Source organism: Drosophila santomea, chromosome 3L, assembly GCF_016746245.2.
Source record: "Drosophila santomea strain STO CAGO 1482 chromosome 3L, Prin_Dsan_1.1, whole genome shotgun sequence".
In the NCBI taxonomy this organism is placed as follows: Eukaryota; Metazoa; Arthropoda; class Insecta; order Diptera; family Drosophilidae; genus Drosophila; species Drosophila santomea.
The window spans coordinates 19,214,602-19,241,557 of NC_053018.2; the positions used below are offsets into that span (position 1 = coordinate 19,214,602).

The 26,956-nt window shown below is 42.5% G+C and overlaps 3 protein-coding genes across 7 annotated transcripts in view; 1 reads left to right on the forward strand and 2 right to left on the reverse strand.

Annotated features, from left to right (window-relative positions):
* Positions 1-615: 615 nt before the first annotated feature.
* Positions 616-5,439, reverse strand: LOC120450572. 2 transcript variants are annotated; one of them, XM_039633688.2, is made up of 5 exons: positions 5,277-5,439; positions 4,087-4,296; positions 3,453-3,668; positions 833-3,391; positions 616-756 (listed from the first exon to the last, which is right to left on the reverse strand). In XM_039633688.2, the coding sequence occupies exons 1-5, from the start codon at positions 5,413-5,415 to the stop codon at positions 629-631; spliced, it is 3,252 nt and encodes a 1,083-aa protein (XP_039489622.1). In that variant the 5' UTR covers positions 5,416-5,439; the 3' UTR covers positions 616-628. The 2 variants fall into 2 exon arrangements, with proteins under 2 accessions (XP_039489622.1, XP_039489621.1); XM_039633687.2 differs by lacking the exon at positions 5,277-5,439 and adding an exon at positions 4,577-4,807.
* Positions 646-12,983, forward strand: LOC120450574 (HIV Tat-specific factor 1). Of its 2 annotated transcripts, none has more exons than XM_039633692.2 (7): positions 646-782; positions 8,142-8,963; positions 9,025-9,227; positions 12,128-12,294; positions 12,383-12,569; positions 12,621-12,757; positions 12,815-12,983. In XM_039633692.2, the coding sequence occupies exons 2-7, from the start codon at positions 8,150-8,152 to the stop codon at positions 12,969-12,971; spliced, it is 1,665 nt and encodes a 554-aa protein (XP_039489626.1). In that variant the 5' UTR covers positions 646-782; positions 8,142-8,149; the 3' UTR covers positions 12,972-12,983. The 2 variants fall into 2 exon arrangements, with proteins under 2 accessions (XP_039489626.1, XP_039489627.1); XM_039633693.2 differs by having other exon boundaries at positions 650-786.
* Positions 9,258-26,956, reverse strand: part of LOC120450573 (trichohyalin) — a 41,952-nt gene continuing 24,253 nt past the window's right edge. The window contains exons 2-7 of one of the 3 annotated variants that reach the window (XM_039633691.2): positions 22,513-22,550; positions 13,875-14,054; positions 13,502-13,813; positions 13,310-13,421; positions 12,983-13,207; positions 9,258-12,089 (exon numbers count right to left, since the gene is read on the reverse strand). In XM_039633691.2, coding sequence (XP_039489625.1) covers positions 10,460-12,089; positions 12,983-13,207; positions 13,310-13,421; positions 13,502-13,813; positions 13,875-13,926 — 2,331 coding nt within the window. In that variant the 5' untranslated portion in view covers positions 13,927-14,054; positions 22,513-22,550 and the 3' untranslated portion in view covers positions 9,258-10,459. Of the gene's footprint in view, positions 12,090-12,982; positions 13,232-13,309; positions 13,422-13,501; positions 13,814-13,874; positions 14,081-22,512; positions 22,551-26,956 lie in introns of all 3 variants that reach the window. The other 2 variants (XM_039633689.2, XM_039633690.2) reach the window with 2 other exon arrangements.

Sequence of the window (26,956 nt, forward strand, 5' to 3'; positions counted from 1 at the left end):
ATCATTTTCCGCACTCGAATCTGTTTTTTGGGAGATATGGGCCTTTTGCAGGGTGTTCGCGCTTTGCTTTCGCCTATCGGAATCGAGTCCTCACAGCATTATCTGTGGCTGGGTCTTCATTTATAAAAAGCGTATAAACGTTAGAAAAATAGTAAAAATATTTTTTTTCTTTTTTTACTGTTTCGCGTACAAAATAGACGCGAATGAACTAGTGCCAATTGGTGATGGACGATAGCTCTGGGGGACCTGTTACTGATCACGAGTGTGATGAAATTTGTTGACGGTCCTGACTCAATGGAAAAGTTGGCATTAGATTTACAATTTGGAAATACTCGCATATTAATATGGCGCCAGCATATTTTTATTAATTTATTCCCAGAATTGTATTAAAAAATCTCAAGTCACTTGCTTACGTGACTATCGAATTTGCCATATCTGTGCTGATGAGCTAGTTCCACTAAAGGAACGTGCCAAGTTTTCTATAGTTTTTGGGCGGGTTTTTCCTTCCCCGCAGTACGGTCACACTGAGCCTTGCAGAACTTTTTATAGAAATTTCGTTTGCATTATTTTTTATTAAATTGTACTTCAAGACCAAATGCAATTGCTCAGAAAAGTGCTGGTGCAAGTTTTATAAAATCGTGCAGACCCTCGACGCCTGCGACTGATCGCCATGTGCCTGTCCATTGGTTAAGCTCAGCTCGCTGTTGACTTTGTTTGTGTTTTTGTTGTGACTTCCAGCCGGCGGGCGCAGTTCATCTGTTTGGAGGATAAGCAGGATTTTGGTAAGTATGTACATAAAGATTTGTTGCATTTCACATCCATTAATAGGTACCTTCAATCCTGACCGCCTTTTCGTTACGACACGAGAGCCTGTCCATCACCTGCTGCACAAATCCCTTAGCGTCTTCCTCTTTCTGCTGGGCAACAGCTTGCACATGGGAATTAGCCCTCAGTTGCATGGCCCGTATGTCCTCCTGCATAGCCTTCTTACTGCGCTCTACCACCGCATCCAGCGGATCCTCAAAGGGGTTGCTGGGCTCGAAAATGTTGCCATTCCCATTGCCATGGTTTGAGTTTACAGAGGCCGTTGTTCGTTCATCCTCCTCGTTGGAACCCAACGTTGTAGTCGTCTTTGGTGCCCCCTCTTTGAATGACAAGTCATCTTCGCCGCGAGGTGTGGAGTATGGTGTGGTCTGTGGATCAGCTTCCCTGGCCGCTTTTATCTGAAACAATGAAGAGATGTTTTCCTTGGCGCCCTGTACTTCGGTAGAGATCTTGCTGGTCACCGAGTCCATGGCCCTGCCCATAGAATCCTTGGTTTCCGAGGCTGCTTTGACTGCATTACTACCCGCCTGCTCCACTGCATGCATTGCATCGCTAGCTATCCGCTGGGCTCCTTTACTCGCCGCTCCTACTGCTCCGCCAACGGTATCCACGGCTCCTCGAGCTCCAGTAGCCATTCGTTCGCCTACAGCCTCCATTGCATCACGAGCTTCATTTGCTGCATTTCTCACCGCTGTTTGAATGGAGTTACGCGTGGAGTCCATGACATCCAAAGCTTCTTCGCCGGCTTTAGACGCTGACTCTTCAGAGTTTGTCAAAATGTTGTCAACTTGTTCCACCACATGCTGCATTATTTGCTCTCCATCAGATTCCAGATCCTCCACGGAGCTCTCCAGGGGTGTGTCTGGCATTTGTTCCTCTACCTTGGACGTCACATCCACTCCATCGTTTATGAAGCGTATTTCGTTGATCACTTTGCTGCTGTCCGTTGAGTCCTTTGTTGTGGTTATTTCCACGGCCAGGTGTTCGTCGTCTTCCGAGGGTGGTGTTGGTGTGTTCACGTGAATTTTGGCCGTAGGTACTTCCTCCACTGTCTCCAGACTAGAGACCAATTCGGGAGAAGTCCTCTCCAGATGGTCATGGTTCATGGCAGATTCGTATGAAAAGTTTCGTATAGGTGTCTTTTTTATCGTCTGAGGTGTGCTTGAATTACTACTCTCCGGATATGGAGTGCGTGGGCGCAAAAACGTTTCCTGGCTGCCTGGCATTTTCGTCTTGGGATCAACTAGTTGCATATCGTGCGCAGATCTATTCGATCTTAAAGATTCAGTGGGGGAATTGGGAGGGGTGGGTGTATGTATAGGAGGAGTGGGTAGCTTTTGCATCGGTTCCATGGGCTTGACAGGAGAGTTGTGTTGACTTGAGTTTGATTTCATAGAAGATTCATTGGTTTTTGCTGGTGAGCTTTTTGTTTTCACAGGGGAATCGTTTGGTTTTATTGATGATTCTTCTTTATCCGATGGTATTACGGGAGACTCAACAGGTGCCGTTGGCTCCATTCCAGCTGTCTTCGGACTATCTGATTTTTCTTGATCTGCGCCGCTGTCATTTTTATTTCCAGATCTAGTCCGCTCCTCAATTTGATTAGCTTCTTTTTCTTCAGAAATATTTAAATTTAGATCCATTTCATCATTACCCATTGGCTCCTGGTTTTCTTTAAGCATCAGCTCCCCACTCTCGATATTTGCATTCATGTCCTGGTAACGCGTTAAATCTTGTTTCTCCCCATTAATTAAATGCTTCACTGCCTCCATGGCCGCCGCTGTACCGGCTCCTGCTGCCAAGCCTCCCACAGTAGTCGCCATTGATTGATCCTCGGTTTCCTCCAAGCCCTGTTGTTTGTTCAGGCTTCTTCCGCTGTGAGTCCTGACCTCTTCTTTGTTTCCATTTGCATCCGCCTGTTGCAACGCAAGACTACGGCTCACGTAGCGATGTGATTCAGCCGATCCATTTACAGATGCAGACGACATCGAGGAGCGCGGAATGCCCTGCACCAGAACGTGTTGATCCCCCACTGCGATGTCCAATAGTCGCAGGTTCTTAAATTTGGAAATTTCACGGAAGGTCTTCAAATGATGGCCGCTCTCCGAGAACGTAGTGAAGAACTTGTTGGCCTTACTAAGAACCGCATAGAAGGAGAATCCCTTAAGGAGCTTCCCGATGGGTCCGTTTTCCTCGCAGTCGTAGTCATAAAAACGTTGGAAGACCAGACTTTTGTTCCGCAGCGACTCGAAGCTGCGATAGATGCTGCCCGCATTGGTCACTATGTACACTTCGCTGGTCTTGGAAATGTGCATGAAGGTGATTGCCTCGGTGGGCGGCAGATTTTTCTGCAGCTCGGTGAAGCGCGGAAAGACGAACTCGTTCAGGTGGCCGGTGAGAAAGAGGTTCCCACTGGCGGTCAAAACCAGCGTGGACTCCGGTCCGCAGGCAAACTGCTGCACCGGTGCATCTAGCCGAATCTCCACCGGATGACCATCGTAGTCTGCCTCCAGTTCACCTAGCTGCAGTTGGGCATTGGAGCCGCATCCAATCAAACGACCAGTGGCTTTTAAAGAAAAATTAGAGGGATTAACTCACTATGATTATCTTTTCATTTGAATACTTACTAGTCAGCACAGCAAAGTGCTCCTTGCCCGCTTGGACTGTCATAAAGTTGTCCGTCTCCTCGTTCTTGGAGAGGTAATCATCGAACTCTTCCAAACGAAAAGGCTTGCGGATGATGGCGCATGGCTGCTGATCAACTTGAGCGCTTGTAAAGTGCTGGGCCACATGGGTATCCTCGGGAAAGATATTGCGACCCGTGAAAAAGATTTCGTTGGAGTCTGTGAAATAATTTATATGTGGATTATAAATAGATTTAATCAAAATGATTAAAAATATTGTGGAAGTGCGTTGTCGTAGCCACCTGGTTTTCAACATAGTATTTTTCTCCAGTTTTGAGGTATAACCTTTCAATATTCTAAATTGCTTCTAAATATTCCATTTAAACGTAGACGATCAAACTTTTATATTGATCAATTTCATCAGGCATCGAAATTTTTGTTTTTACTAATAACTCTTTATATAAGTATATCCTACTCATTAAATCATAAATACACAACTGAGCAGCATAACAATGGCCAAATTGCTGCCGTTCACCAAATCTTTTTTCCCAAAACCAAAACTTTAGGTTAGACCAATTTCTTAGACGACACATGCTTCGAGTTGACGAACTTCCACCATATTTGTTGATTCACTCACGTGTGAGCATCACGGCCCATTGGTTGCCGAAGGCGACGTCGCAGATCCTTAATCCGAGGGTTTTCAAGGCCTTCACGCAGGTGGGTTTGGTGACGATGTCCCCGTTGCTGTTGTGGGTGCCGCCGCCCTTTTTGCCGGAGGCTCCGCCATGGCCACCAATTCCAAGCTGTCCGTAGTGGTTCTCGCCCCAAACAAATAGCCGTCCAGATTCTGTAATTGATAAGAACGGTTTGACATTTGCTTTGGCTTTCACCTGCTGCTGGCAGCTTTTGTTTTTGGTTGTTTTATTATGTTTGGCGGGGGGTTGTTCCCTTTTCTTGACTTTTATTGATTGATAAAGTGAGCGCGGGTGTCGGCCAATCCCATGAATAAGCCGAACCCTCAATCCCACAACGTTTCAACTATTTAACTGCTCCCCCGCATAAGTTAACGCCTCAATTACGTTAGCTTCGGTTTAGTTTCAGTTTCTCTTTCTGTTTTTGGGGTTTACTTCGTGAGTTCTCTCCATATTTCAGGTATTTTAGCCCCGCGTCTGACCCCATTAGTTGTCGAAGTTGCCGTGATTTGAAGTGCTTGGTCAGCTTTACTCGTTCTAAAGTGGATTTTAAGCTTATGTAATACGGGCTTAGTGTGGGATAAATATAGTACATTGAAAGTAATTGATTTTAAACGGTTCTTTTGATACATCATCAGAAAACATTTAATCGTTTCAAGAATTTTCAAAAAAATAAACTAGTAGTACGGTTATATACCATGTATGCCTAGGTTACTAAATAATTTTCCAAAGTTTATATTTTCTCTACGTGTAAGATTCTCAGGGAATAGACGTATATCCCTAATTTCGGTGCGGATTGGCAGGATGAAATATTTAAAACACCCCTGCAATACACCTAATTCTGGTTACAAATTTGTCGGGTTGCAAAAGCCGACTATAATTTAGTAATTCAATAGACCCAGCCACACGAAAAACTCGGATAACTTTGTCGGAAAGCACGGACACAAGACTGGGCCAACAAGAAAGTGAAAGTAAGCTGAACGACGGAGCTTATTATTATTTAAAGAAAATTGCACTCCACATGCGATGCAAGGGGCAGAGACAACCGACCGGCAATGGATTTTCACTTGACCACTTGACTGGAGTCAATGGATTGGTGGTGGACAGTCTAAGGACTTTGGGGACACGTAGTTACCACAAATGACAGCGCTCTGGTTTGGACCGGAAATCAGGCGCTTCACAGGATCGTTTTTGATGTAGAAGTAACTTTGGGTATTCTCCGCTAGATGGGATTTGCCCAGGGTGAAAATGGCCCCGCTGACTGGTATATCCATTTTGCGATTTTATGCGTCTCTGTATTTGCGTTTTTAACTTTATATGCTAAACTCTTATTGATTTTAGTATTAGTGAGTCTCTTGCATATTTTTCGCCGGCTGCATTTGAAATGCTTATGGGGAGGCGGCCGCTAGGTGCACATATCTGTACACAACAATGCCATTTGGAGTTGCGTGCTCCCAATTCCCGAGGCTTTCCCCCGGTTTATTCCGTGGTTATACTGGCCGGCACTTGCGGTCAGTCGGACGTCTCAGCGCGTACTGGTCAGCGAGGACTATCACGAGGGCTAGCACTCTAGCAGGCTAGCTGGGTAGGTGGCTAGCTATAAGCCATCACTCTTACCACCCCACCCACGAACGGGCCATCAATATTAGGCCATTTTGGCTGGCTTTGCTTGGCCCCTATAGGTATGCTATGGAAATGTGAGAGAGTGTGTTTGGCCCGGCTGAGGAGTGAGTCACCCTACTCTGTCCGTTTTTCCCGAGTTAAGTTATTCCGTGCGCCAAAGAGCGAGTATGGGAATTCGGTTTTTTCGGTCTCGAGTTTCGGTTCACCCGCTCCCCTTCGTGGTATTTATGGCATTTGTGAGTAATGTTTGCAAATCTCTCGGAATACGAGCCACGGTAAAAATAACATTATTTTTGTATGTGATTGGGTTTCTTCCTTTCCCTTTCACTGCGCCGTATAAGTCCCGGTTTCGTCTTCCCCAGAAGCCCAATTCCTTTCCCCTGACCTGTTGACATTTGGACAGGACGAGTGTCCAGCAAATTCGCGACATTTCTGAAAAGTTAATTAATTCGCGTTTGGGCTTTGGAATAGCCAAACTTGGGTAACTATTTTATGACCTCCAAGGCGCCGTCATAAAACTAAGCCAACTGGCTAGTTCGTCCCACACTTGCACGTTTTCGCAGACAATTTGCGTCAATTAATTGATTTCTGCTGGCATCCCAAGAAGGTTTCATTTGATTTCCGTACTTAGTTATGCAATAAGTGCGTCGACTGGGAAAAGCCAAAGGTGTGCAGTCAAAGGTTGAATAATTGTCTGACTATGCACCTTTATTTCAGAATGATTTAGAATCTATATATTTATCTTTGTAAAACTAACAAACTCCTAATTATGTCAAATTAGAAATTACAGAAGCATTGCAATATAACGCAGTTTTATAATAAAGCAAAAGAAAACTCTATAATGCAGTTGCTCGACTATTAGATAACAGTTACTCAGCCAGTGGAAGTGCAAAAAAAAATTTAAAATTCTCGTAAAATGTCAATATGACTAACACATATTGCCACGAGCAATCAATCAGTCGTTCACAAAACTGAGAAATAAAAAATTTAAAATTCGTTTTCAATTAAGCATATATTTTTCCGATTTCTATCGATAAGTACAATCATAAGTATCTAATAGTCGATGAACTTCATTAACTAAAAATAACTAAATAAATGAAAAACTAAACTGTCGGTGTTGAAATTTCTCCTTCGCACTTCCACCAGCTAAGAAACGGGTATCAGATAGTCGGGGAACTCGACTACAGCGTTCTCTCTGGTTTTCTATTTAGTTCAGTATTTTATTTTGCATTGCAACGTGTAGTCCCCGTTTTTATTCTAAACTTTTAGTTTGTATGCCGACACTTTGCCTTCTTCATGTGGAAGCCGTGGGCCTTCGAGTATGTACTCAAATGTCTATGTAATTTATGAATCCCCTAACAAAGTTGTTTGGCCTGCAAACTGCAATTGCCCGTGCCGTGCTCTTTGCCCTATTCCGCTTTTCCTTGTGGGTGAGGAGCGGGTATGGTCTGTTGCATGTGCCAGTTTGCCAGGCAGTTCCCCACCCTGTCCAAAATCCCCTGGTGACTCCGCCTTTATCCGCTGACTGTGCAGGAAAGGTGAATCTTGTGCGGGTACATGCAAATGCTGCCCACTCGTTGAGCGTTGAACTCGGAACCTCTGTGGTGTGAGCCTATTTTTAGTGGCCTTAAGTTGTGACAATTAGTCCGAGTCCATTGAACCCTTTTCGATTGGGTTAAGATGTTGGCGATGACGTAAAGCGAATCGGTCAAGAACCTGCAAGTCAGCTGCCGAAACTCTCAAGCGATGTGTCAATAGGTTGACAAATCTATTTGGCTTCTGAATTGTACTTCCCGGGCCAAAGGTTGATTGAACCTGCCCAGTTCAAAGGAATCGATTCGAAAAGCGAAAAAGAAGAAGGTTTCCCTGCCCCAAATATAACACGAAATTAGTTGACCTTCAGCAGACTGGTGGCAGCCAAGTCCTTTTTTTTCCCCTTTAGTGTTTGTGTTCTTTTTGGGATTTGTGTTGGTCTTTTCTTATGCCGACCAGAAAGTGGCGTGCGCTTTTCATTTCATTTTATTACCCGACCCAAAGGTTGACCCACACACACTGGAACTGGAATACATGGGGGAAAATGGCAATCATTGTGTAAATTGTTTACCTCGCTTGCTGAGAGGTGCAAAAAAAGAAACTTGTTATTTTCCCGGTGGCTTCTTGGAATGTTCTCTCATTCCTCACCCGTATTGTTGTTCAATGTCAAGCAATATGGGCACGTTCCTGCCATTTAGTTTTGTTTTTTCACGTGGGGATTATTTCTTGCCCTGGGAAAAAAATATGAAATGAGCCGGGAATTAGGCGACTGTCCCGCCCACGCAGCAATAAAGGAAAGGAAGAAACTAAATGTAGTCTACTTCTCGACTTGCTTTAATTACAGGTCGCAAAATGAGCGACGAAGGTAATGGTAAATCGGAGCAGCTGGAGAAACCTGATGAAGCCCAGGAAAATAGGGAGAACGTGGAAGGGCAGGAAGTAACAGCACCAGTTCCCAACCGCATTTCTGTTTCAGAAGTTGATGACAAATCGGCGGAAAAGAAAACCCAATTAGATAACAACGCGGATAAAACGGGCGAAACTCCATCTCAGGATTTTGCAGCCTACGAGGAGCACATGACCTACGGAGCGGACGGCGGAGCTATATACACGGATCCTAGCACGAAACAGAAATACAAGTGGTGCTCCACCCAAAACAATTGGCAACCTCTTAGTGTTGATGAAGCAGGTGGGGCTGAAGATCCCTACGAAAACGAGCACTACAAGTGGTGTCCCAAAACCCAACAGTGGTTACCCAAAAAACAGGAAACTGAAACGGAGCACTACAAGTGGGATGACGAGCAAAAAAAGTGGGTACCCAAGCAACCAAACCCTGGCCAGGAAGGGGTTTACGGCGTGGATGAACATGGTGAGCGTACCTACACCGACAAGGATGGAGTCGAGTTCTTTTGGGATGCAACCAAGAGTGCGTGGTTCCCCAAGATCGATGATGATTTCATGGCCCGCTACCAAATGAACTATGGATTCATTGACAACACTTCAGCGGGGGAGAAAGAGAAGGCTGAAAAGGAGGCGGCTGAGGCCAAGAGAAAGGAGGAGGAACTGAAGCGTATGACGGCAGAGGCGGAAGCTGCAATGTCCAACGAGAGTCCAGCCACCAGCAATGCGGTGCCCACTGGCAAGCGAAAAGTCCAGGAGCCCCCAAGTACGTTATATTCGACATTAGGTTTAATTTCTTACGATGTCTAATGATAATCTTATTTTAGAATGGTTCGAAATGGATCCCTCGCAGAATACCAAGGTGTATGTCTCCAATTTGCCCCTAGACATTACTATGGACGAGTTTGCCGATCTGATGGGCAAGTGTGGCATGGTCATGAGAGATCCACAGACCCAGAAGTTTAAGCTTAAACTGTATGCCGAAAAGGATGGGCAAATCAAGGGCGATGGACTGTGTGATTACATCAAGGTAAGTGTTCAATTAAAACTGCAGATTCAATCTCTTTGTTTTGGTTTTTTTCCAACTTTATTTATTATTTTACTTTGTTGCTTCTTATCTATAATTTATCTTGCATAAATATTATATGGTAAATTTATCATTTGTTTTCGTATTACTTTTCTGTACTGCTTTCCTCTTTCATAATTTCTTTGCTAACGTTTCACTGACTATTTAGTTTTATTCGCTTTTATGTTTCTCCGTGTGTAAAGTAATAATAATTAAAATTGGTTAGTTTACTATTAAAATGCATTTACTTGGCTGTAAAATTGCTTTTCCTTTCGTTTTCATTTCCGTCATTGCCAGCTTTCAATTTCAACTTTAAACGAAACAAAAAGGACTGAAAGTTGCGTTCGAGGTTTTTTTTTTACTTTTTTTGTTTTGCTTTTCGCGTTTGAGGTATTAAAAAATACATAAAAATTTACATTTAAACATACTTTAGTTATTACATACATCTTTGTAAAATATAGTTTTGTAATCTAGAAGTTAGGAAATGGCCAGTGACCATCCGATGATTATATCAAAAGATTATTAGTAGTAAATTATTGCTTCGCTGTGCCCGATTCGAGGACACTATAGGCAAAACGAGTGTGGGGAGGCATTGGACTTGGACATTGCTGGGCTTTGACCCAAAGGAGTTTTCCTTTCAAATTTACGTTTTACTCACTATAAATATATTTCCGTGGTTCTGTGCTTGAGTTTAAAAATTGATTTTGCGTGTGTGTGGCGTTTATTGGCTCTAAAATTGATTGATAACTTCTAGTTCGGTTATTAAGGAAACATGCGTGACTGCTTGCCGTGTGTTTACGTTGTGTCCTGTGGGCTGTGTGAGTATGTGGCGCGTCCATATCCTAGACCTATATATAGTATATATTTACTGTACAGTACTAAAACAGCTAGCGAAGCGCATGGAGGTTGGGTTTCGTGCTCGATCGAAATGCAATTGAAATTGAAATTTGATTTGATTCCCCATAACCGACAAAATCCGCTTCGCAGCGATGTTCCTCCATTCTCCTTTCTCTTCTGGTAAATAATACTTTTGCGTGTTCATTTTGTGTTTTGATTTAATTAAAGCACAAAGAAAACAATCGAAAAGGGATCGACTGGGCAACGGTGCGTATGTGGAACCAATTGTGATCGATATGTCTCTGTTAGTATTGGTTAGTGCGGGGTGATATTACTGCCGCCTGGACTTCTACGGACTTCTACTCGTTATCGTCCAATCGCATGGCTTGCTGTATCCTCTTCAGTTCCTTTGCCCGCTGGTCACGTTCCTTCTTCTCCTTCAGCTGCTTGCGCCGTTTGCGCATCTCGATGAACTTCTTCTGGTCCTCAGGACTCAGCGCCGAGATTCGACTAGCATACTCACGCCTCTTCTCCTCCAACTTGGCCTTCACCTCCTCGTCGGCCTTCTTTTTGGCCGCTTCCACGCGTCGCTTCTGCTCGGCAAGCTTAGCCTCTTCGGCAGCCCGTTCCTCCGTCTCCTTGGCTTTACGCTCTTCTTCCGCCCGACGCATATCATCTTCCAGGCGCTGCTTCACTGTGCGTTCCTCTTCAGCCAGTTCCTTGCGCAGCATTTCTTCCTCCTCAGCTAGTTTTTTCTCCGCGGCCTCACGGAGTGCTATTTCCCGCTCGCGCTGGAGCTTCTGCTCCTCGCGCCGCTGGTTCTCCTCATGCAGGCGCTTCAGTTCCTTCTCCTCGAAGCGGCGGGCCTCCTCAAGCCTCTCCAGTTCCAGGCGCTTTTCCTCCTCCTCTTGCTCCCGTCGAATCTGCTCCTGCCTCTCATCCTCCTGTTTCTTAAGCTGCTCTTGCAGCCTCAGCTCCTCACGTCGCTTGGCTTCGTGGGCCTCGGCCAATTGCCTCTCCCGCTCGCTATTTGTCTGCCTTATGCGCTCGGCATACAGATCCTGCAGTCGCTTCTCCTCAGCCAGACGCTTGGCATGATTTTGGCGATCCTGTTCCTCTTGTTCCTCGCGCTGTTTGCGGCGCTGCTCTTCGCGTTCTTGTCGCTGTTGTGCCTCCAGTTCGCGTTGCTTTTGAATGCGCTCTAGCCTTAGCTTCCCTGCTTCCTCATCGGCTGCGTGCTGGCGGTCTGCTTCCACCTGCCGTTGCTTCAGTAGCTCGAGTTCGCGCTCACGCTTTTGCTGCTCGGCCTCGCGCTGCTCGCGTAGTTGCTGCTCCTGGTTTTCCTTGAGCTGTTGCTGGTGCTTCCTGGCTTGCTGTTCGTCCTCCTCCTGTTTAAGTCTTTCCTGCTCCGCCCTATTTTTTTTTTTCTGTTCATCGCGTTGCTTCAGCAGATCTTCCCTAAGTTTCTTTTCCTGTTCATCCCTTTTCTTCTTATCCAAATCCTCATCAGAGCGCTGACGCAGTTCATCTATCACTTGGGGTTTGGGCTCATCTAGCTGCACTCGCTGCCGCCGCTGCAGTTCTTCCCGCAGCAATCGCTGGCGTTCCTCCTTTAGACGGCGTTGCCTCTCGCGCTTTTGCTCCCGAGCCAATTTCTGGCGTTCTTCGCGACGTAACTGTCGGCGACGTTCCCTTTCCCGTTGGCGTTGCAATTTGCGATCATACTGGGTCATCTGCAAAGGCGTGGGCGAGGGAGCCTGGACATCATTTGATTGGTTAACCGATTGCGTAGTGGTTGTCGCAACAGTAGAAGTACGAGGACGATTTCTTTGACGTTGCTGTGCGGGCTGGTAGTTCACATCGTTTGGATGCTGATTCTGATTCTTGATCTGACGACTCCTGTGGTTGTTGCGACGATTGTTATTGCGTCGTCTGTCGGGAATAATCATCTCTTCGTCACTGTCCTCGGCCTTGACACGGCGGTGGTACCTAGAAAAAAACATTTACTTATTAGTTTTTTTTTTCAGGTGGAGAGCGTTAATCTGGCACTAAAAATTCTAGACGAGTACAATCTGCGAGGCCACAAGATTCGTGTCCAGAGGGCTCAGTTTCAAATGCGTGGAGAATACAATCCTGCTCTGAAGCCCAAACGGAAAAAGAAGGACAAAGAGAAATTGCAAAAGATGAAGGAAAAGTATGTAACTAAAACAAAAAAAATTTAAAAGCTTGTTTAATTGTACACTAAAACGACTTTCATTATTTTCATTCATTCAAATGTTTAGATTATTTGATTGGCGTCCAGATAAAATGCGTGGCGAACGGTCAAAGAATGAGAAAACTGTCATTATTAAAAACCTATTTACTCCAGAACTCTTCGAGAAGGAAGTGGAACTCATATTGGAGTACCAAAACAATCTGCGGGAGGAGTGCAGCAAATGCGGGATGGTCCGAAAAGTGGTTATCTATGATGTAAGAAAACAAAGTTTCTCGAAATATTCTCTAAAATCAGCCCTAATTCAGCGCCATCCTGAGGGCGTTGCCCAGATCAACATGGCTTCACCGGAGGAAGCCGACGTCGTCATTCAAATGATGCAGGGCCGTTATTTTGGACAGCGACAACTAACTGCCGAGTCCTGGGATGGCAAGACAAAATACAAGTGAGTTTCGAAATTGGATAGTCTACAAAAAGAGTTGCTAATGCCATAATCTTTTAGAATTGATGAATCAGCTGTGGAGGCGCATGAACGGCTATCCAAATGGGATGAATTCTTGGCAGAAGAAGAAAGCGATAAAAAGGCTTCAGAGGAAAAGAAGGAGGAGGACCTCGACTCGCCAGAAAACCAGTTGTTGCCAGGAGACGCCACCCCTTAGTTGACATTTACCTGCGATCGTTCTCACGCGGTTCAAGGATCTCCAGGACCACCTCGTTGGCTTGCTCATTCGGATAGGTGGCGTTCCAGCGGTTATAGATCTTGTAGCGATTGGGACCGCTCACCTTTGGCATTTTGTGCTGGCATATGAAGCGCAACTTATCCGAGCATGGTCGCGCCGACCAGCGGTACTTGAGGCTTGGATCGTAGATGGCACAGTTATTATCCAGCGGTTGGCTGTTGGAGATAAGTTGCACATAGCTAGAATTGTTGCTTAAGCGTTAAGTCAATCTACGGAAATAAAGGAAGAAAGGAAAGAGCATCGAAGAGATCACTTACGCGGGATCAGTGCGGCTGAAGGAGTCGGTGGACAGATTGCGGCCACTCATGCTCCACTGCCATCGGTTGTTGTGGTGGTCATAGGTGGCTCCTAGCCAGATTGGGTCTTTTTCTAAAGCGGAAATGTAGAATTCATTAATTTCAAAATTATTCAGGAAGGAAAATCTGGTAGCTCTTCAACGATTTACTTACCGCCTGATAGAGCATCCTGTTTCTGCAGGAAAAGTCTCAGCTTGCGGTCGGCGTGTTTGCCCGGCTCTGTGAGATTCGCATTTTTGTCCTTGCAGAAAAAGTGCGCCTCTAGCCAACTGCTGCGCTGATCGACCAGCGAGTAGCAATCGGTGCCAACGCGATGAAATTTCGGTGGACACAATGCGTATACGCGGCGCTTTGGCCTCGAAGTTGGAGCAACTGCATCCTGACTGTGAGACGGCGGGGGACCTTCGAAGTTTATTTCGGCGCGAGCTGCACTTCCGTGGAAGTCCGCCGCAATTGTGTGAGCAACTGTGGACATGATACACATAATTAATAAATCATCGAAATAGCTGGATGCCAAACAACTCACATAAAGCTAAGATAAATACTTGACAGCACCACATTTTATGGCTGCCACACATCCTGTTGCCTGCTTCTTGATGATGGTTAATGCCGGGTTTCTTTCCTTACTTTCGGGGCTAGGATGAATTTGGTTGCTCTGTACTATGTTCGCTCAGGCCACTCTTACATCGCTCTTCCGGATGACGGGCTGGAAAAATGGGTTTGAAACGAAAACTAACGATGAACATTCGTTAATCTCTCAACTCGTCTGCATATCATCATTTTATTTCAGCAAATGTTTGTTTTATGCAAATATATTTCGGAGAAGTCTCTAACAAGTGTATCCGTTGATGGATGGACACACAAACGCCTCCGCACCAGCGAAAACAAATTGAGTCGACGAACATGTATTCGAACAGATTTATTTTATTTATTGGTCCCCATTCATAAACATCTTTTGCCCACGAAACTGGTCATCGTCGACTTTGGGCTGGTCAGTGCAGCGTCCACTCATCGAGTGGCTCATTCGGCCGCTCATTCTGTGGCGTTTCAATTAGCACTTTCATAACTTTAACCACCTCGTCAAGTGGAAGACAACCCGGTCAAAAGCCGTCACTGTAGCTGCCACTGCCACTGGGGCTTGTTATTGCATTCTATTTTCAATTTGTTGACACACCAAGTGCCACCGCCGAGTGTGTGAATGTTGTGTGTGTCGGTTGCAGTGACCCACTTTTCCACCACTAAGTAAATGACTTGAAATGCCGCGGGCTTATCCGCTAACTGTTTTAAAGGGTCTGTTATGGTTTATAATTAGAAAAACTGTCATTTGAGGGTCTTAAAAAAATTGTGTTTGGTATATGGGACAAGATACTCAAACAAATTGAACTTGACTCTTTAAGAAATAAAAAAGGTCCTTGTATAACGCTTTAATTTTGATATTATGACTAGGTCTATTATATTATTAAAAAATAGTTTAAATATTTGTTTATTTGTATTTCTTATTTGTATTTCAACGTAAAAAATGCTAATAAAGATTTCTAGCTTTAAAATCTTAAAAAATACAAAAAAAATGTATTTATATCAACACATTTGACAGCTTTGGGCCTTGGAGTGGTCATGGCAATCTTCTGAAACAAACACTGGCTTTAGCTTTTATAGTTCCCGATATCTCGAAGTTCTAACGGACAGATGGGCATGGCCATATTAGGTCGGTTGGGGCTGGAAGAGCATCTGGCTGTTACATACTTTTCAACGAATCTAATTACGGGTATAATAAATATTTTTACAACAGCTACAAAAAACTCGACATTGCCAAGTGAGAGTAAATAAGATCGAATGATAAGCCGAAATGTAATTAAAAGTTTGGACGTACCATGTCTTTCACCTTTGACATACCACTACACAAAATTAAATGATCTATCAATTTAAAAGTTTTAGCGGTGGAATACCGGTTTCAATTGCACTCTCCTAGCAAATTATAAGCCAGATTGTGTCATTTTAATTGAGCCATTTCAGCGTGCGGCTAATTCAACGCCGCCCCTTTCATTTCCCAAAGACCATCGCACCATGTGCACACGTATGCACACTGATAATCATATATAATTCCTGTAAAATAATTCATGACCACGAAAGCAAACAAATTAAAGGAGGGAAAGCAAAAAAAGAGTTAAAGTAGCAAGCGCACGCCGGCCCAACTGGATTGACAGCTTCGCCAGACAGGCCGGAGTTGCTGGCTGGGCTCAGCCATCAACCACTGGTGGCTTGTGCCTCTTGGCTTTTCTTGGCCAACGGCAACCGACAACGAATTCCTCACTGGTGACGACTTGACATTCATTATGGGCCCGACACACGGAAAAATGTTTTAAAATAATAAAATGCGAATAAACTAATTGGGAGTTCTTGAAAACGGATGGGTGTGTCTTGAGTAATGGGTAGTATAATGCCAGATTCGAAATGCATGTAATATATAAAAGTAATCCCAGCGTTGGGATTTTATTAACCAACTGGATACGAATAATATACCCATGCCTTCAAATTCTGATCCTAGACATATGATGAACAGAAACTTAAAACCTCTTTTAATACAACTAGGGTAATACATATTTATGTTGGTATTAAAAAATGCTGTATAGGAACATGAAGTTTTTTAATTTCTTTCCGATTATCGCATTTTTTGTTCAGTGTACCGATCTTGCTTATGTTCAGAAGCCATACCTGCTGGATCCGCAGTCAAATTATTTACTTCACTTCTGGTTTGTTTGCCCGACCTGTTGACGCGATGACGAGAGAGTTGCCGGTAGATAGGGACCTTCAATTCACTGCCGATCCACGATTCTGTCAACATTATTACAACTCGACATCGCTTTAAGTGGCTAATAAAAAGAGAGACAGCACCCACACACAAGTAGGCGCAGGGAAAATGTTTGCGAGTGGGCTGTATTTGACTGATTTATGACCCACTTCGAATGCAGTCGGTTGTGGGAGCCCAGACGACATTCAAATGTCGCGGAAAATGATGAAGGGGAAATCGACCGACCTTGATCTTGAACTTGGGCGCGTCGGCAATAATTCGAGTTTAGATATTACGACATCCGCGCAGCTGAAAATGCTTTATTAATCGGATTGTACCAACCAATTTCGGGGAAGCGGAGACATACAAAATTATTTCAAAACATGGGAATCAATCAGAAGCCAGCTGAGAGAGCCAAAAAGTATAAAAATGTTATTTATGCTTTTTGAAGATAGAATCTGTCAAGTCCGAACCTTTTTCATAGCCTTGTCCCCAGCCATTCGAGGTTAGAAATAAGCTCATCAGCACTTTTGGGTGCCTTTACATATCCAAGGGAATAACAAGCCTATGAGAACGAGTATCGTACTCAGAAAACTAAAAAAAAGAACACACGTGTGGTTCCAATCTCAAAAAGAAGCTGATAAATGAGCAAGGGGCGATTACTCTGGAAGGGGTATTCCTCTACTTGAGAGCCGAATTTACATTTATGACGTGCTATTTTCGGTGTTTGGCGCTGGGAATTAGCATAAATTATGGACTTCCACGAAGTGTTTATGCCTATGCGATGATATATGATATGTAATTTAGTCGTAATTAGAATCGCATCACAAGCAGCGCTGAAAATTTAAAAACTGCGAACCAAAATGATTGCCTATAATTGAGATCTCTTGAGTAGATCATCACCCACTCGCAGAACTCGCCAACCATCAATCAAATTCCCCAAACACGAATTCAAGTTAAAAAGCAAAAGTTGAATGGCTCCCCGCCAATGGCAAAAAAGGAAACACATCTTTTGGACTTAACCTCTTCATGTCGGGTTCAATGCAAACGGCTGCCAAATAAATTAAAAGAGCTTTAAAATCGGCATTCGGTTGGGTAAGAAGTGGACAAATTGGTGGCATAAATCTTGGCCGTGTCATATCTACAACGTTGGGGGAGTTCCTGGCCAGCAGATGTCGTAATTAATTACCGGGGATTCAACCCGTTCTTGGCATAATTAAGTTGCCAAACGCATTTGCATAGATTCTGTTAGCTCGGCGACCAAGTAAACAAACACTAAAATCGATAGCGAATTGCTGGCTAAAATACCAGTTTGCGGCTTAATGAAAGGTAAATGTTTTTGTGCGGTTAATTTGTAGCTATAGGAAGTTAAACATTTATAAAAACAACGAATGGTTTTCTTTTCGATTGTGATTCGCCCCAGCTTAATTAATTTATGCGCATTTCATTGATTTAAATGCAATCACAACGTGCGCCACACCAAGTAGTTCAAATTCAGTTGCAAACCGGGCGTAAATTGTGGCAATAAATTGAACTGCAGCATTTCAACTCCTCGACTATGGGATAAATGAGGAAAATCGAAAATCGTCGACGGCCAATATAATTTATACGCATCTCTACCAGATTCCACTCAATCACTTGCTGTCCCGTCTCCCTCGATTTCGGCAAATAGCAGCCGAGAAACGTTTTCACAGCTGCCATTTCTGCCATTCCTAAAGCTTCTACCATTTTCTACGATTTTTGCGCTCTTGAAAATATCTACCTGTGTGCAATTGCCTGCATTTTCATGCTTCACCTGTGCAGAATCTATCGGTGAGGAGCCAACACGTAACGGTTGTGGTCGCTGGATGTGCTATCTCCGCATCTGTCAAGCCTTCTGACTGAAGCTTACTTTCTTTATTTAGCTCTCAACTTTGTCCTCTTGGAATTTCAAAGCTGTTCACTGATACACATCTCAACACCGAGCTAAACGTACACGCAGGCAAATTAGGGATGCATATGTAACAAAAAGTTACTCTAAATATAAGTATTGCAACTCTAAATGTAGTATATTGTAGGTTTAGTTCGTTATATTTTCGGAAGAAATACATTTTTTTTTGCTAAAAGTTTTATTTCACATTTCTCTTTCTTTAATTCCTGGCTAAGCTTCACTCTCGAGCCGGAAAAGTGAAAGTCATTTAGTTGCTGACATGTCATTGTGTCTAGTATTGTGTGTTTGCTGCTTTGACAGGACGACGGCGCTGCAGGGCAACGCAGCATTAGTGGTCCCACACGGCGTATGCGCGATATCAAGTATACGTAGTGTGCCAGACCATCATGAGGCTGCACTTTTCAGTTGAATTTGAGTGCATTTAAAGTTTGGACTGTGTTTTTCTGCTGCTGCGGGCCAAGTTGAAATTAATTTAGAGTTTCGCCGACGAAAAAAGATTTAATTGAGTTTAGTTGAATTTTAAATGGATTCCTTCCGGTCGATGTTTCACCTAATGAAGCAAATGGAGAACATTCTTTATTTTATTTTTGTCTGGGTCGAATGGGCAATTTAAATGAAACCCTTAAATCCCGCGTTTCTAGAGTTTGAAGCCATAAATTCAAACTCCATAAGCAAAAGCAATTCGTCAGAACTCATCACAAATCAACTTGGCTGCAGCTTAAAATCCAAAGACCGACCTATCAATCATTTCTACCTGCTTGCTAAAAGGTGTGCGCACCTTTTGAGGTCCTACTCAAAAATAATATGACATAACTCAGCCGAGAGCTCTTGGGTCCCCCAGTAAATAATCGGCCACGGCAATCGCTTCAAGTTTGCCTTTGACTTGCCGCATGTAACCGCAATTCCGATATTTTCCAACCACTCAGATTTTATATGTATGTATGCACGTATGTCCATGCCGAATTGGAAGACAACGTCATCGACCAAATAAACTTGGAGATTTGCATTGGGCGCAGGCGCCAGCGGCTACGTCAGCATTTAAAACACGTACTCGGCCGGCAATTGGAACTCAGGCAGTAGACTGAAGTGATGTCATGCCGCTCAAAGTTATTGTAATTCACTCGATGTCGGGGTGTCCCAGCCTAGCTGACACTATCAGTTCGTACACTCGAAGAAAATAGAATGGCTTTTTTTTTGGCACACGAAGGCAATCTATTTTTGTTCTACCACATTAAACATTTTGAAGGAAAGTGGAAGAAAAGACTATGTGACGAATTAATTATTGGTAACTGAAAGTTGACTTGAAAGCAATGTCACTAAAAGTAATAAACAAAGATTATTTCATTTAAATGTTGTTTTATAATTTATGACATTTAAAAAGCAATAGCTCTTTATTTCTCACTATATATGTATGAGCGAAACAAAAATTGGATGTGCGAACATGTAGTCTATTAAAATACCGACCTAATAATTATAAATTGGTTATTGGTTATAATGATTTGTAATATAGTTATATATTTCATTAGTCTCGAAATAAAAACAAAACTTAATAGACGATTATTTTTGGAGTGCGCTTATAGTTCCAATACAGCGATGATGTAAATTCTGCTAAATCGATCACCTCTTTTAAGATCGTGTTTCCCATGATATGCTTGTTTGTGTGCCCCCTCATTGACATAAAAATGTCACTTGTAGAATTTTTGTTTAGCGCTTTTTCACGCGTTGTCATCCGAACCGTACAAATATTTTCTATTAATTGTTTTCAAGTTCAACCCCTCAAATGCGAACAAACGAAAAAATGCGAATGAGCTAATATTTGTGGAAATTAAGGCTGACAAAACAAAGAAATTTTGCGGAACTTTGCTTTCAGAGTTGTTGCTACTGTATCTGGTTTGGGGTTTATTGTTTTGGCGATGTTATCCGAGCGTCCGGCAAGCAAGTTGACCATTTAGGTGCCCATTGTTGTCCGTGCCTCTCGTCTTCCTAGTACATGGGACCCCAATTCCCCCAAAACCCCCCTCATCTGCCTCAGTTGACTCTTGTTTGCAGCACTTCGGCTGGGAGCCCACAAATTTGTCGACGCGTGTCGTAACACACACTTGACACTGCCTCCTACGCACTTCCCCTGGGTTCCCTCTCCTCCCTATTCATGGCTGTGTAATTGCCTTTAATGCAGGCACACTCAGAGAAAAAAGAATATTTTGGTATAGCTCGAAATCCTATTGCTACTATTGTGTTATTGAACAAAATTCTTCGAAGCTATTTTTTTTAAGAAAACATTTTAATGCAAAAATGATGAAAACTCAAAATCATTTGTTGTGTTTTTTCTGTATGTGCATGACCTGCCCCAGCTTTTTGTTATCGACGCTCGCATTTCTGTGCCAAGTTAGTTTCCAGTTCGTCTGGCCAAAATTCCAGCAGGACCTAGGTCCTGGTGCGGCTCCTGGATTGGGTGCAAACTTGGTTTCGGTTATGCTTCTGGTCCTCTGGTTCCTGGACCTGCTTGTTCTTTCTGTTCTTGGCGTTCGTGTCAACGATAAATCAAAAGTTTTATCTTGTTTGTTAGCCACCACCCCCATCTCGCATTCACATGAGTTGCCTTGAAATCACTTTCAGGCTGAAAAATGTGTTGCTTCGCTTTTCGTTTTTGTGCGTGTGCTGCAGAAAATTTCAAATTTCTCGCAGATTGGGGTAGGTGGACTTGCATGTTGCTGCTGGGGCTAATCGCATTATGGAATTTTAGTTTATGGCTCGGCTAATGCTGGACCCATAACGTATACGCAGTGTTGACAATGGCAGACCAAGTGGGTATTTTCCCGCCTATTTACTAAAATGTTGAAGTTCCACAGGACGTGGTTTCTTTTCACAAGTCAGGAGGCAGGACATGCATGCAAAATGATTTCCGTTTGACTGTAATTTATAGGCAGTCGGTCTGCTGCACTCGTTGCTCACCATTCAACCTCTCCAGTAACTCCCCATACAGAACCCCCAGAACTACCATAAAATACCCCCCAAAAGCTCCCATTTAACCATCATCCCTGGCATCCTGGCCAGCTGCTGCATCATCATATCCCATCCCGTTCTACGGATGCCTTTTGTTGACTTTACGGCTATGCAAAGTCTGGCATATTTATAGATTGAGTGGCAGCGTGGGCGAACAGTGGGCTGACAGTGGGCGTGGCATTAGCTTTTTTTTTACTAATGGCCCGGCAGATGATGATGCTCTCGACACCACTTTGCCAGCCGCTTTCGTCGTTTTTTAATCTATATTTAAATTTATCCAGCACGAAATGTCAAGGCGAACCATTTAGAATCGCCACAAAAATCACAAATCAAACTTGATATCTGAAAATCAAATTACGTTCTCATATGCAGCATAGGCAGCGCAGCGTATATGGTCAAATGCGAAAATAATAAGTAAATACAGAAAACTTTGACATAGCAAATGGCATGCAAATTGATTCTGGTCATAAAATAGTGGAATGAGTTAAAATCTTTGCTGACTAAGCCAAATGGCGCTATACATAGGTGTGTTTTCAATCCACGGGAGAAACTGAATCATCTCCAATTTGACTCACTCAGGTTTTTCTACCAATTCAGTTGCCACATGTGTTTGTGACTTTGAAACAAATTGTTCAAATATTACCCAAGTATCAATATTGTTCGTGTGGCATTAAGTAAATTGTGGCTGTAAGGCCACGGAAATGCCATTGCAAGTTATTACGTATGCACCATGTGAGGGGGCCTAAACTTTTATATTTTTATATCTTATTAATTTATATGCCACTCCAGCGCCTTATCGCTAACTTATTGTACTATATATGCAGTTGCAAGTGCCTTTTCCCTAAAAAATACACATGGCGATAGTGCTCAAAGGAATCAGCATAAATAAATGGTGGAAATGGGTCTCCGAACGAAGTCGAGGTGTGGAAATAAATATAAATATAAATAAGTGTAATGAAAACCGTCTACGAGTGGTATATAGAAAAAAACGAAGTCCAAAAGATGAAAACCAAAGTCGCCGCCTAGCATTGCGCAAAATGTGCGGTGAATATGGACAAGGGGGCCGGAAGGTGTAACCACATTGGAGTGGGCGGTTTTTGGTGGCACAAATTGCATTAGCCAAATGAACTGGAGAAATTGCATCCATATCGAACTTGCAGTTGAATTATACGATTGCATTTTTCCAAGAGAACTTTATAGCACAATTCCAGTACACATTTGTAAGTGGGAATTCATTGAAGAGAAATTCGTGTTCGAGAAATATCTAAATATAATATGAGAGAAGTGTTTATGAGATTTCTTTGATTTCCAAGTATTTTAAGTTCAAAGATGTACATTTAATTGGCAGGTTTCATTGTTTCTGCACCCAATATATACAATTAAATTCAACATAAATACATAATAAATAATGTTAAAAATGAAATACTTTTATTAATTAATTACCTGATGGAAAAGACGTCTTTACAACAGAATCGGCGAACCTGAAATATAAAATACAGCAATAATCAATAATTGCTCCCAATGCGAGAATAAATATGTAGATTTAATTCACGAGATTCCTTTTCCATACTATTGTCTCAAGCGATGCGCAAAATGCAAACCATTCGAAGCAAAGCATTTTGACATATCGCGAGGCGAATAATAATCAAAACTCCTCTACGCGAGCCACTTGGCGTCAGCGAAATTCAGTCCAAAAATAATAATAATTGCAACGGAACTTATGGCGGATCACTGCCACTTGAATCTGTCAGGTTTTCCCATTTGCCCCTATATGTTGTGCTACTCCAACTATTCTACCCTTCCCTTTGATCTCGCAGTTCTTTCATAATTTGAGCAACTGCATTCGGGGGCTTTGTTTGTTTATCTTCGTTGGCTTCGACGTTGTCTGTCAGTGGAAAATGTTTATTTTGTCGATATACGATACTGAAAGTTGTAAGAAACTTCTACGCACACACATAAAATCCCCTCGGAAATTTCTACGTTTACCCGCAAATTTTGATGATGCTGGAGCTGAAGCTCTTCACTAATGTTGAGCTGCGTAATTATGCTCAGAAGGTTTCTAGTTTTTAGCACATATTTTGCATTTTTGTGTGTTTCTGGAACAGAGGAGCACAAAGTAGATGGAGAACCTGAAGCTGCATAAATTTGCTGCCAGCTTTGAAAAGTTGATTTGAATTTAAATGGAATCGAAATCGGGTCAGACTCTTGCCGCGTTTCGGGAAAAGACAATTGAATTATTAAAAGTGCCACGAGCTTCGCAGACCGCTTTTAATTCCCAATTTCGCACATGAAGCCTCACTAGAATTGATAATTTATTAAATTCCGTTCGACATAATTCTCCTTTTGTTTCGGCAATAAATTTCAATTTGGTCAAACCAAAGAAGAAAAACAGGCATAGCCTCAAAATTGTGTCAATTGAAAGTAATAAAGTCATTTCGATTGCTATCTTCGCGTTTCCTTTCAGATATAAAGTTATATCAACCTGGTCTATGATTAGTTGGGCAGTGCCAAACATGAAAGCATGAAAGTGACGGCAAAATTACTTTGTCAACTTCATAAAAGGCTAAATTGCAACATTGTCTGTTTGACTATCTCAATCTCTTATATTCGATTTGCATAACCATGTACAGAAAAGTACACGGAAACGTTGTCAGAGTTGGGTGAAAAATGCAAGCAACTTTTATTTGTGTAAAAGTTTTTCAACTGACAAATGTCGAAGTGCAAAGAAGTTTAAAAGAACTTGCAAAGTGCAAGTGCCCTAATAATATCCGAAAAATAGTTCTTGCTCAAATGGCTTTAAGCCATATTTATATAAGCTTTAGTCTGGCCAAGGCATATTATACAATATAATATTTTTTGATTTAAAATTAAACTGCTGCTTTATTAGCAAAACCACAAGTAAGCCCGACCAAAAAGTCATTCCCAGAGCGTTGAACTTTAATGTAGTTCTCGCACTAAGTACTTAACAAATTCCAGAAACTCAGCCGAGTGTAAAAACTTTTATGCTTTTTACAAAAATCAGTGAGAGGCTTGAGCAAATATGGTTATAACCTATTTTTAGTCATGTCAAAAGCTGTTTTTAGGTTGATAAGATAAGAAAGCGATTTATCAAAATTTGCTCACTGATTCCGTCATTATTTGCACATGACCCATTTGTAAGTACTTAAAGAATGGAGTTAACCGATGTCCCAATTCCGACTCCAAGTTTTAAAAATGTATGCTGAATGTGGCACCTGCTAGTCATCTAAACTCGTTTCCCCTTTGCGATACAATAACTTACAATAATTGTTATTGTTAGTGCTGTAGTCATTATACAATTTAACACAACTTGACGGGTTGACGAACGCGCGTTGTGTGTTTGGTAAATTGGCTTCCGTGGGTTGACTGCTGGCCATTGATCAAAATCAAACGTGGCCCAAACCGTTCGCCATCTGGCTCTAATTACGCAATTTTGCATTGATTGTGTCATTAGCGATTTGTTTGACCGGCAAAAAGTCGTGCGGATTCCTGATTTTGATTGTCTTCGATGCAGGAGATTGTAATAAGGCCTTAACCAAGTGGTCATTATCAAAGAAAGATCGCCAATCAGCAATTATTACATTTGTAGATTAAGGTGAATAATTGAAGAACAGATAACTTTTTAAATCTCTGACTTTCCATGAAACCTCAAAACCATGAACACAGTTTTTTTTTTTTAAATGTATAATTGTGTAATTGGCAAAGGTCACTAGTTCAACTGGCTCCGTTAACCTCTAATCCCTTATTTTGGGACGTGGCTCAACCTGTCGAAAAGTTCCGTCAGTGGCCTGTCATAAAGATTATGCCGCCCTCAGTCAAGTGATTGCTTTCGGGCAACAGTTCTCCAGAAGATCGTGCCATAAACTCTATGAAATCCAGACATTCTCGCCGATATGCATTTGGCCTGCGTGGGGCTAACGGTCCAGCAAAAATGCATCTGCGATGAGGAACGAGGCGATGGATGGAGGAACCGGGTCCCGATATCTCAATAGATTTATCTGCGCCTCGGAAACTGGAACAATTTGTGGGGCTTTGTGCTCCAAACCAGCCGACGCGGCAATTTGCACCGGGCCTTTGGCAAAGACTTCCCTAGTAATCGCAATCGACTGCTCAATCAATTGCCTGCCAGTTTGTCCAACTGTCGTTCGTCTTTCTGTTTGCCGATTTGAGCTGCAAGCTTATCGAATTAATCGTTCGAATTAGCCCAAGACAGCTCAATTTGCGCCGACTGCACTTCCTCTATTTGTATATACGTATACGGATACTCCGAATGTTTGAGTCTTGGACAGTGGCTAAATTGCAGCAATTATTTTGTTTGTCATCTGCGCAAACAACCTGCAAATCGCTAGTTGTTGGCATGTCGGGATGTGCTCCTCATTCTTGTTAATTAAGAATGAATTTATGCGACAATGGGCGCAACCGCAGATGCGTGTGCATAAATTAAACATGAAATAGTGTCTAGAAAGCGGATCCCACTTAAACTTTGCAACAGAGAGAGAAAAATATCATGTGACCTATGTATAAAGGCTTTAAACACTACTTAAAACACATAATAAATACCTATTTAGTCACAAGAACTTAAAATATGTTTAACCCTATTTCCTGGGATTACACTTAAAATAAAGAAATGCTCATATGGTACTCGTAGCATAGAAGCGTATTTTCTATCAGAGAACCGAAAATACTTTTTCCACTCCCACTGTAACGGCAACAAAACGCTTTAAACAGTCACGCGCCTAATATTAATCGTATATAAAGGCATACATATATATTATTGTTCAGTTTATTAGCCGAGTAACGGGTATCTGATGACATTTCCTTGTCCTTTTTTTTACCAAAAAGATAAGTTTTAATAAGGCAATTTCAAAACTCTTTATCTATTCGAGTATTTATCAAAACCTGATGGACTATTTCATTTACGACTTGGAGATCTATTATCTTTTATTGTATTAATAACAAACAAGTTGCTAGTTTTCAATTCAGCAGAGGTTTTTTTCTCTGTGGGACGTAAACGGTAGCGCTTGGAGGCAAAAACATTAGATCCCAGATAGATACGGGCGAGTTCTTTGTACAAATGTCAGCCACGGAACGCCCACAATGCACGACCGCCAGCATAATCCCCATCATCTACATCATCATGATGGGATCGTAAAAATAAAAAGTGGGGGAATACGATGGGGGAGGGACTCTGGAAGGAGGTGCAATTTGTTCAATTGCAGCAGCCTCTTGGGCGTCGCAAACGCGAATCTGTCTGCATCTAAAGTAGTTTTTCCACTTTGACACAGTGACCTCGTGCTTGGATTTTCCCATTTCCCCCAGTTTTCCGTTCCCCATTCTCTTTTCGCGCCGCTTGTTGTTCGTTCGCCTTATGACTGATTATGCCTCACGTTTGGGCCAGTCTATGACGGAGTCTGGAGAATTTGTCATCGGACAAACAATGGCTCCCACTTTGGTTTTCTTGGAACCCATTCGGCTGCAAATATTTGCATAACTCATTAGGAGAGATGTTCAAGATACGAGTCTCTATATGTCGAGTCGTTTGCAGTGGGTCGCGATCGCATAAGGCGAAAATATTATAATTAGTTTTAGGGGAGTGGTGCGGACAGTTCCCGATTGGTTGTTAGCTGCTGGTCTCTAGTGCTCAGCCTTTTGGAAAGATTGTGTAAATTATTTGAACTGTTATGTTGTTAACTTTTATGATTATTTATTTATTTATTTATATAGAGCTAAGTTACAAAGTGAATTTATAACTTTACTTAAAGCTATAGCACTGGCTGCAAAGGCCTTTGGCTATTACTTTTATGATTAATTTATAGCTACATATGTATAACATATGGTATGAATAATTGGTTTCTTGAAAAATATTTCA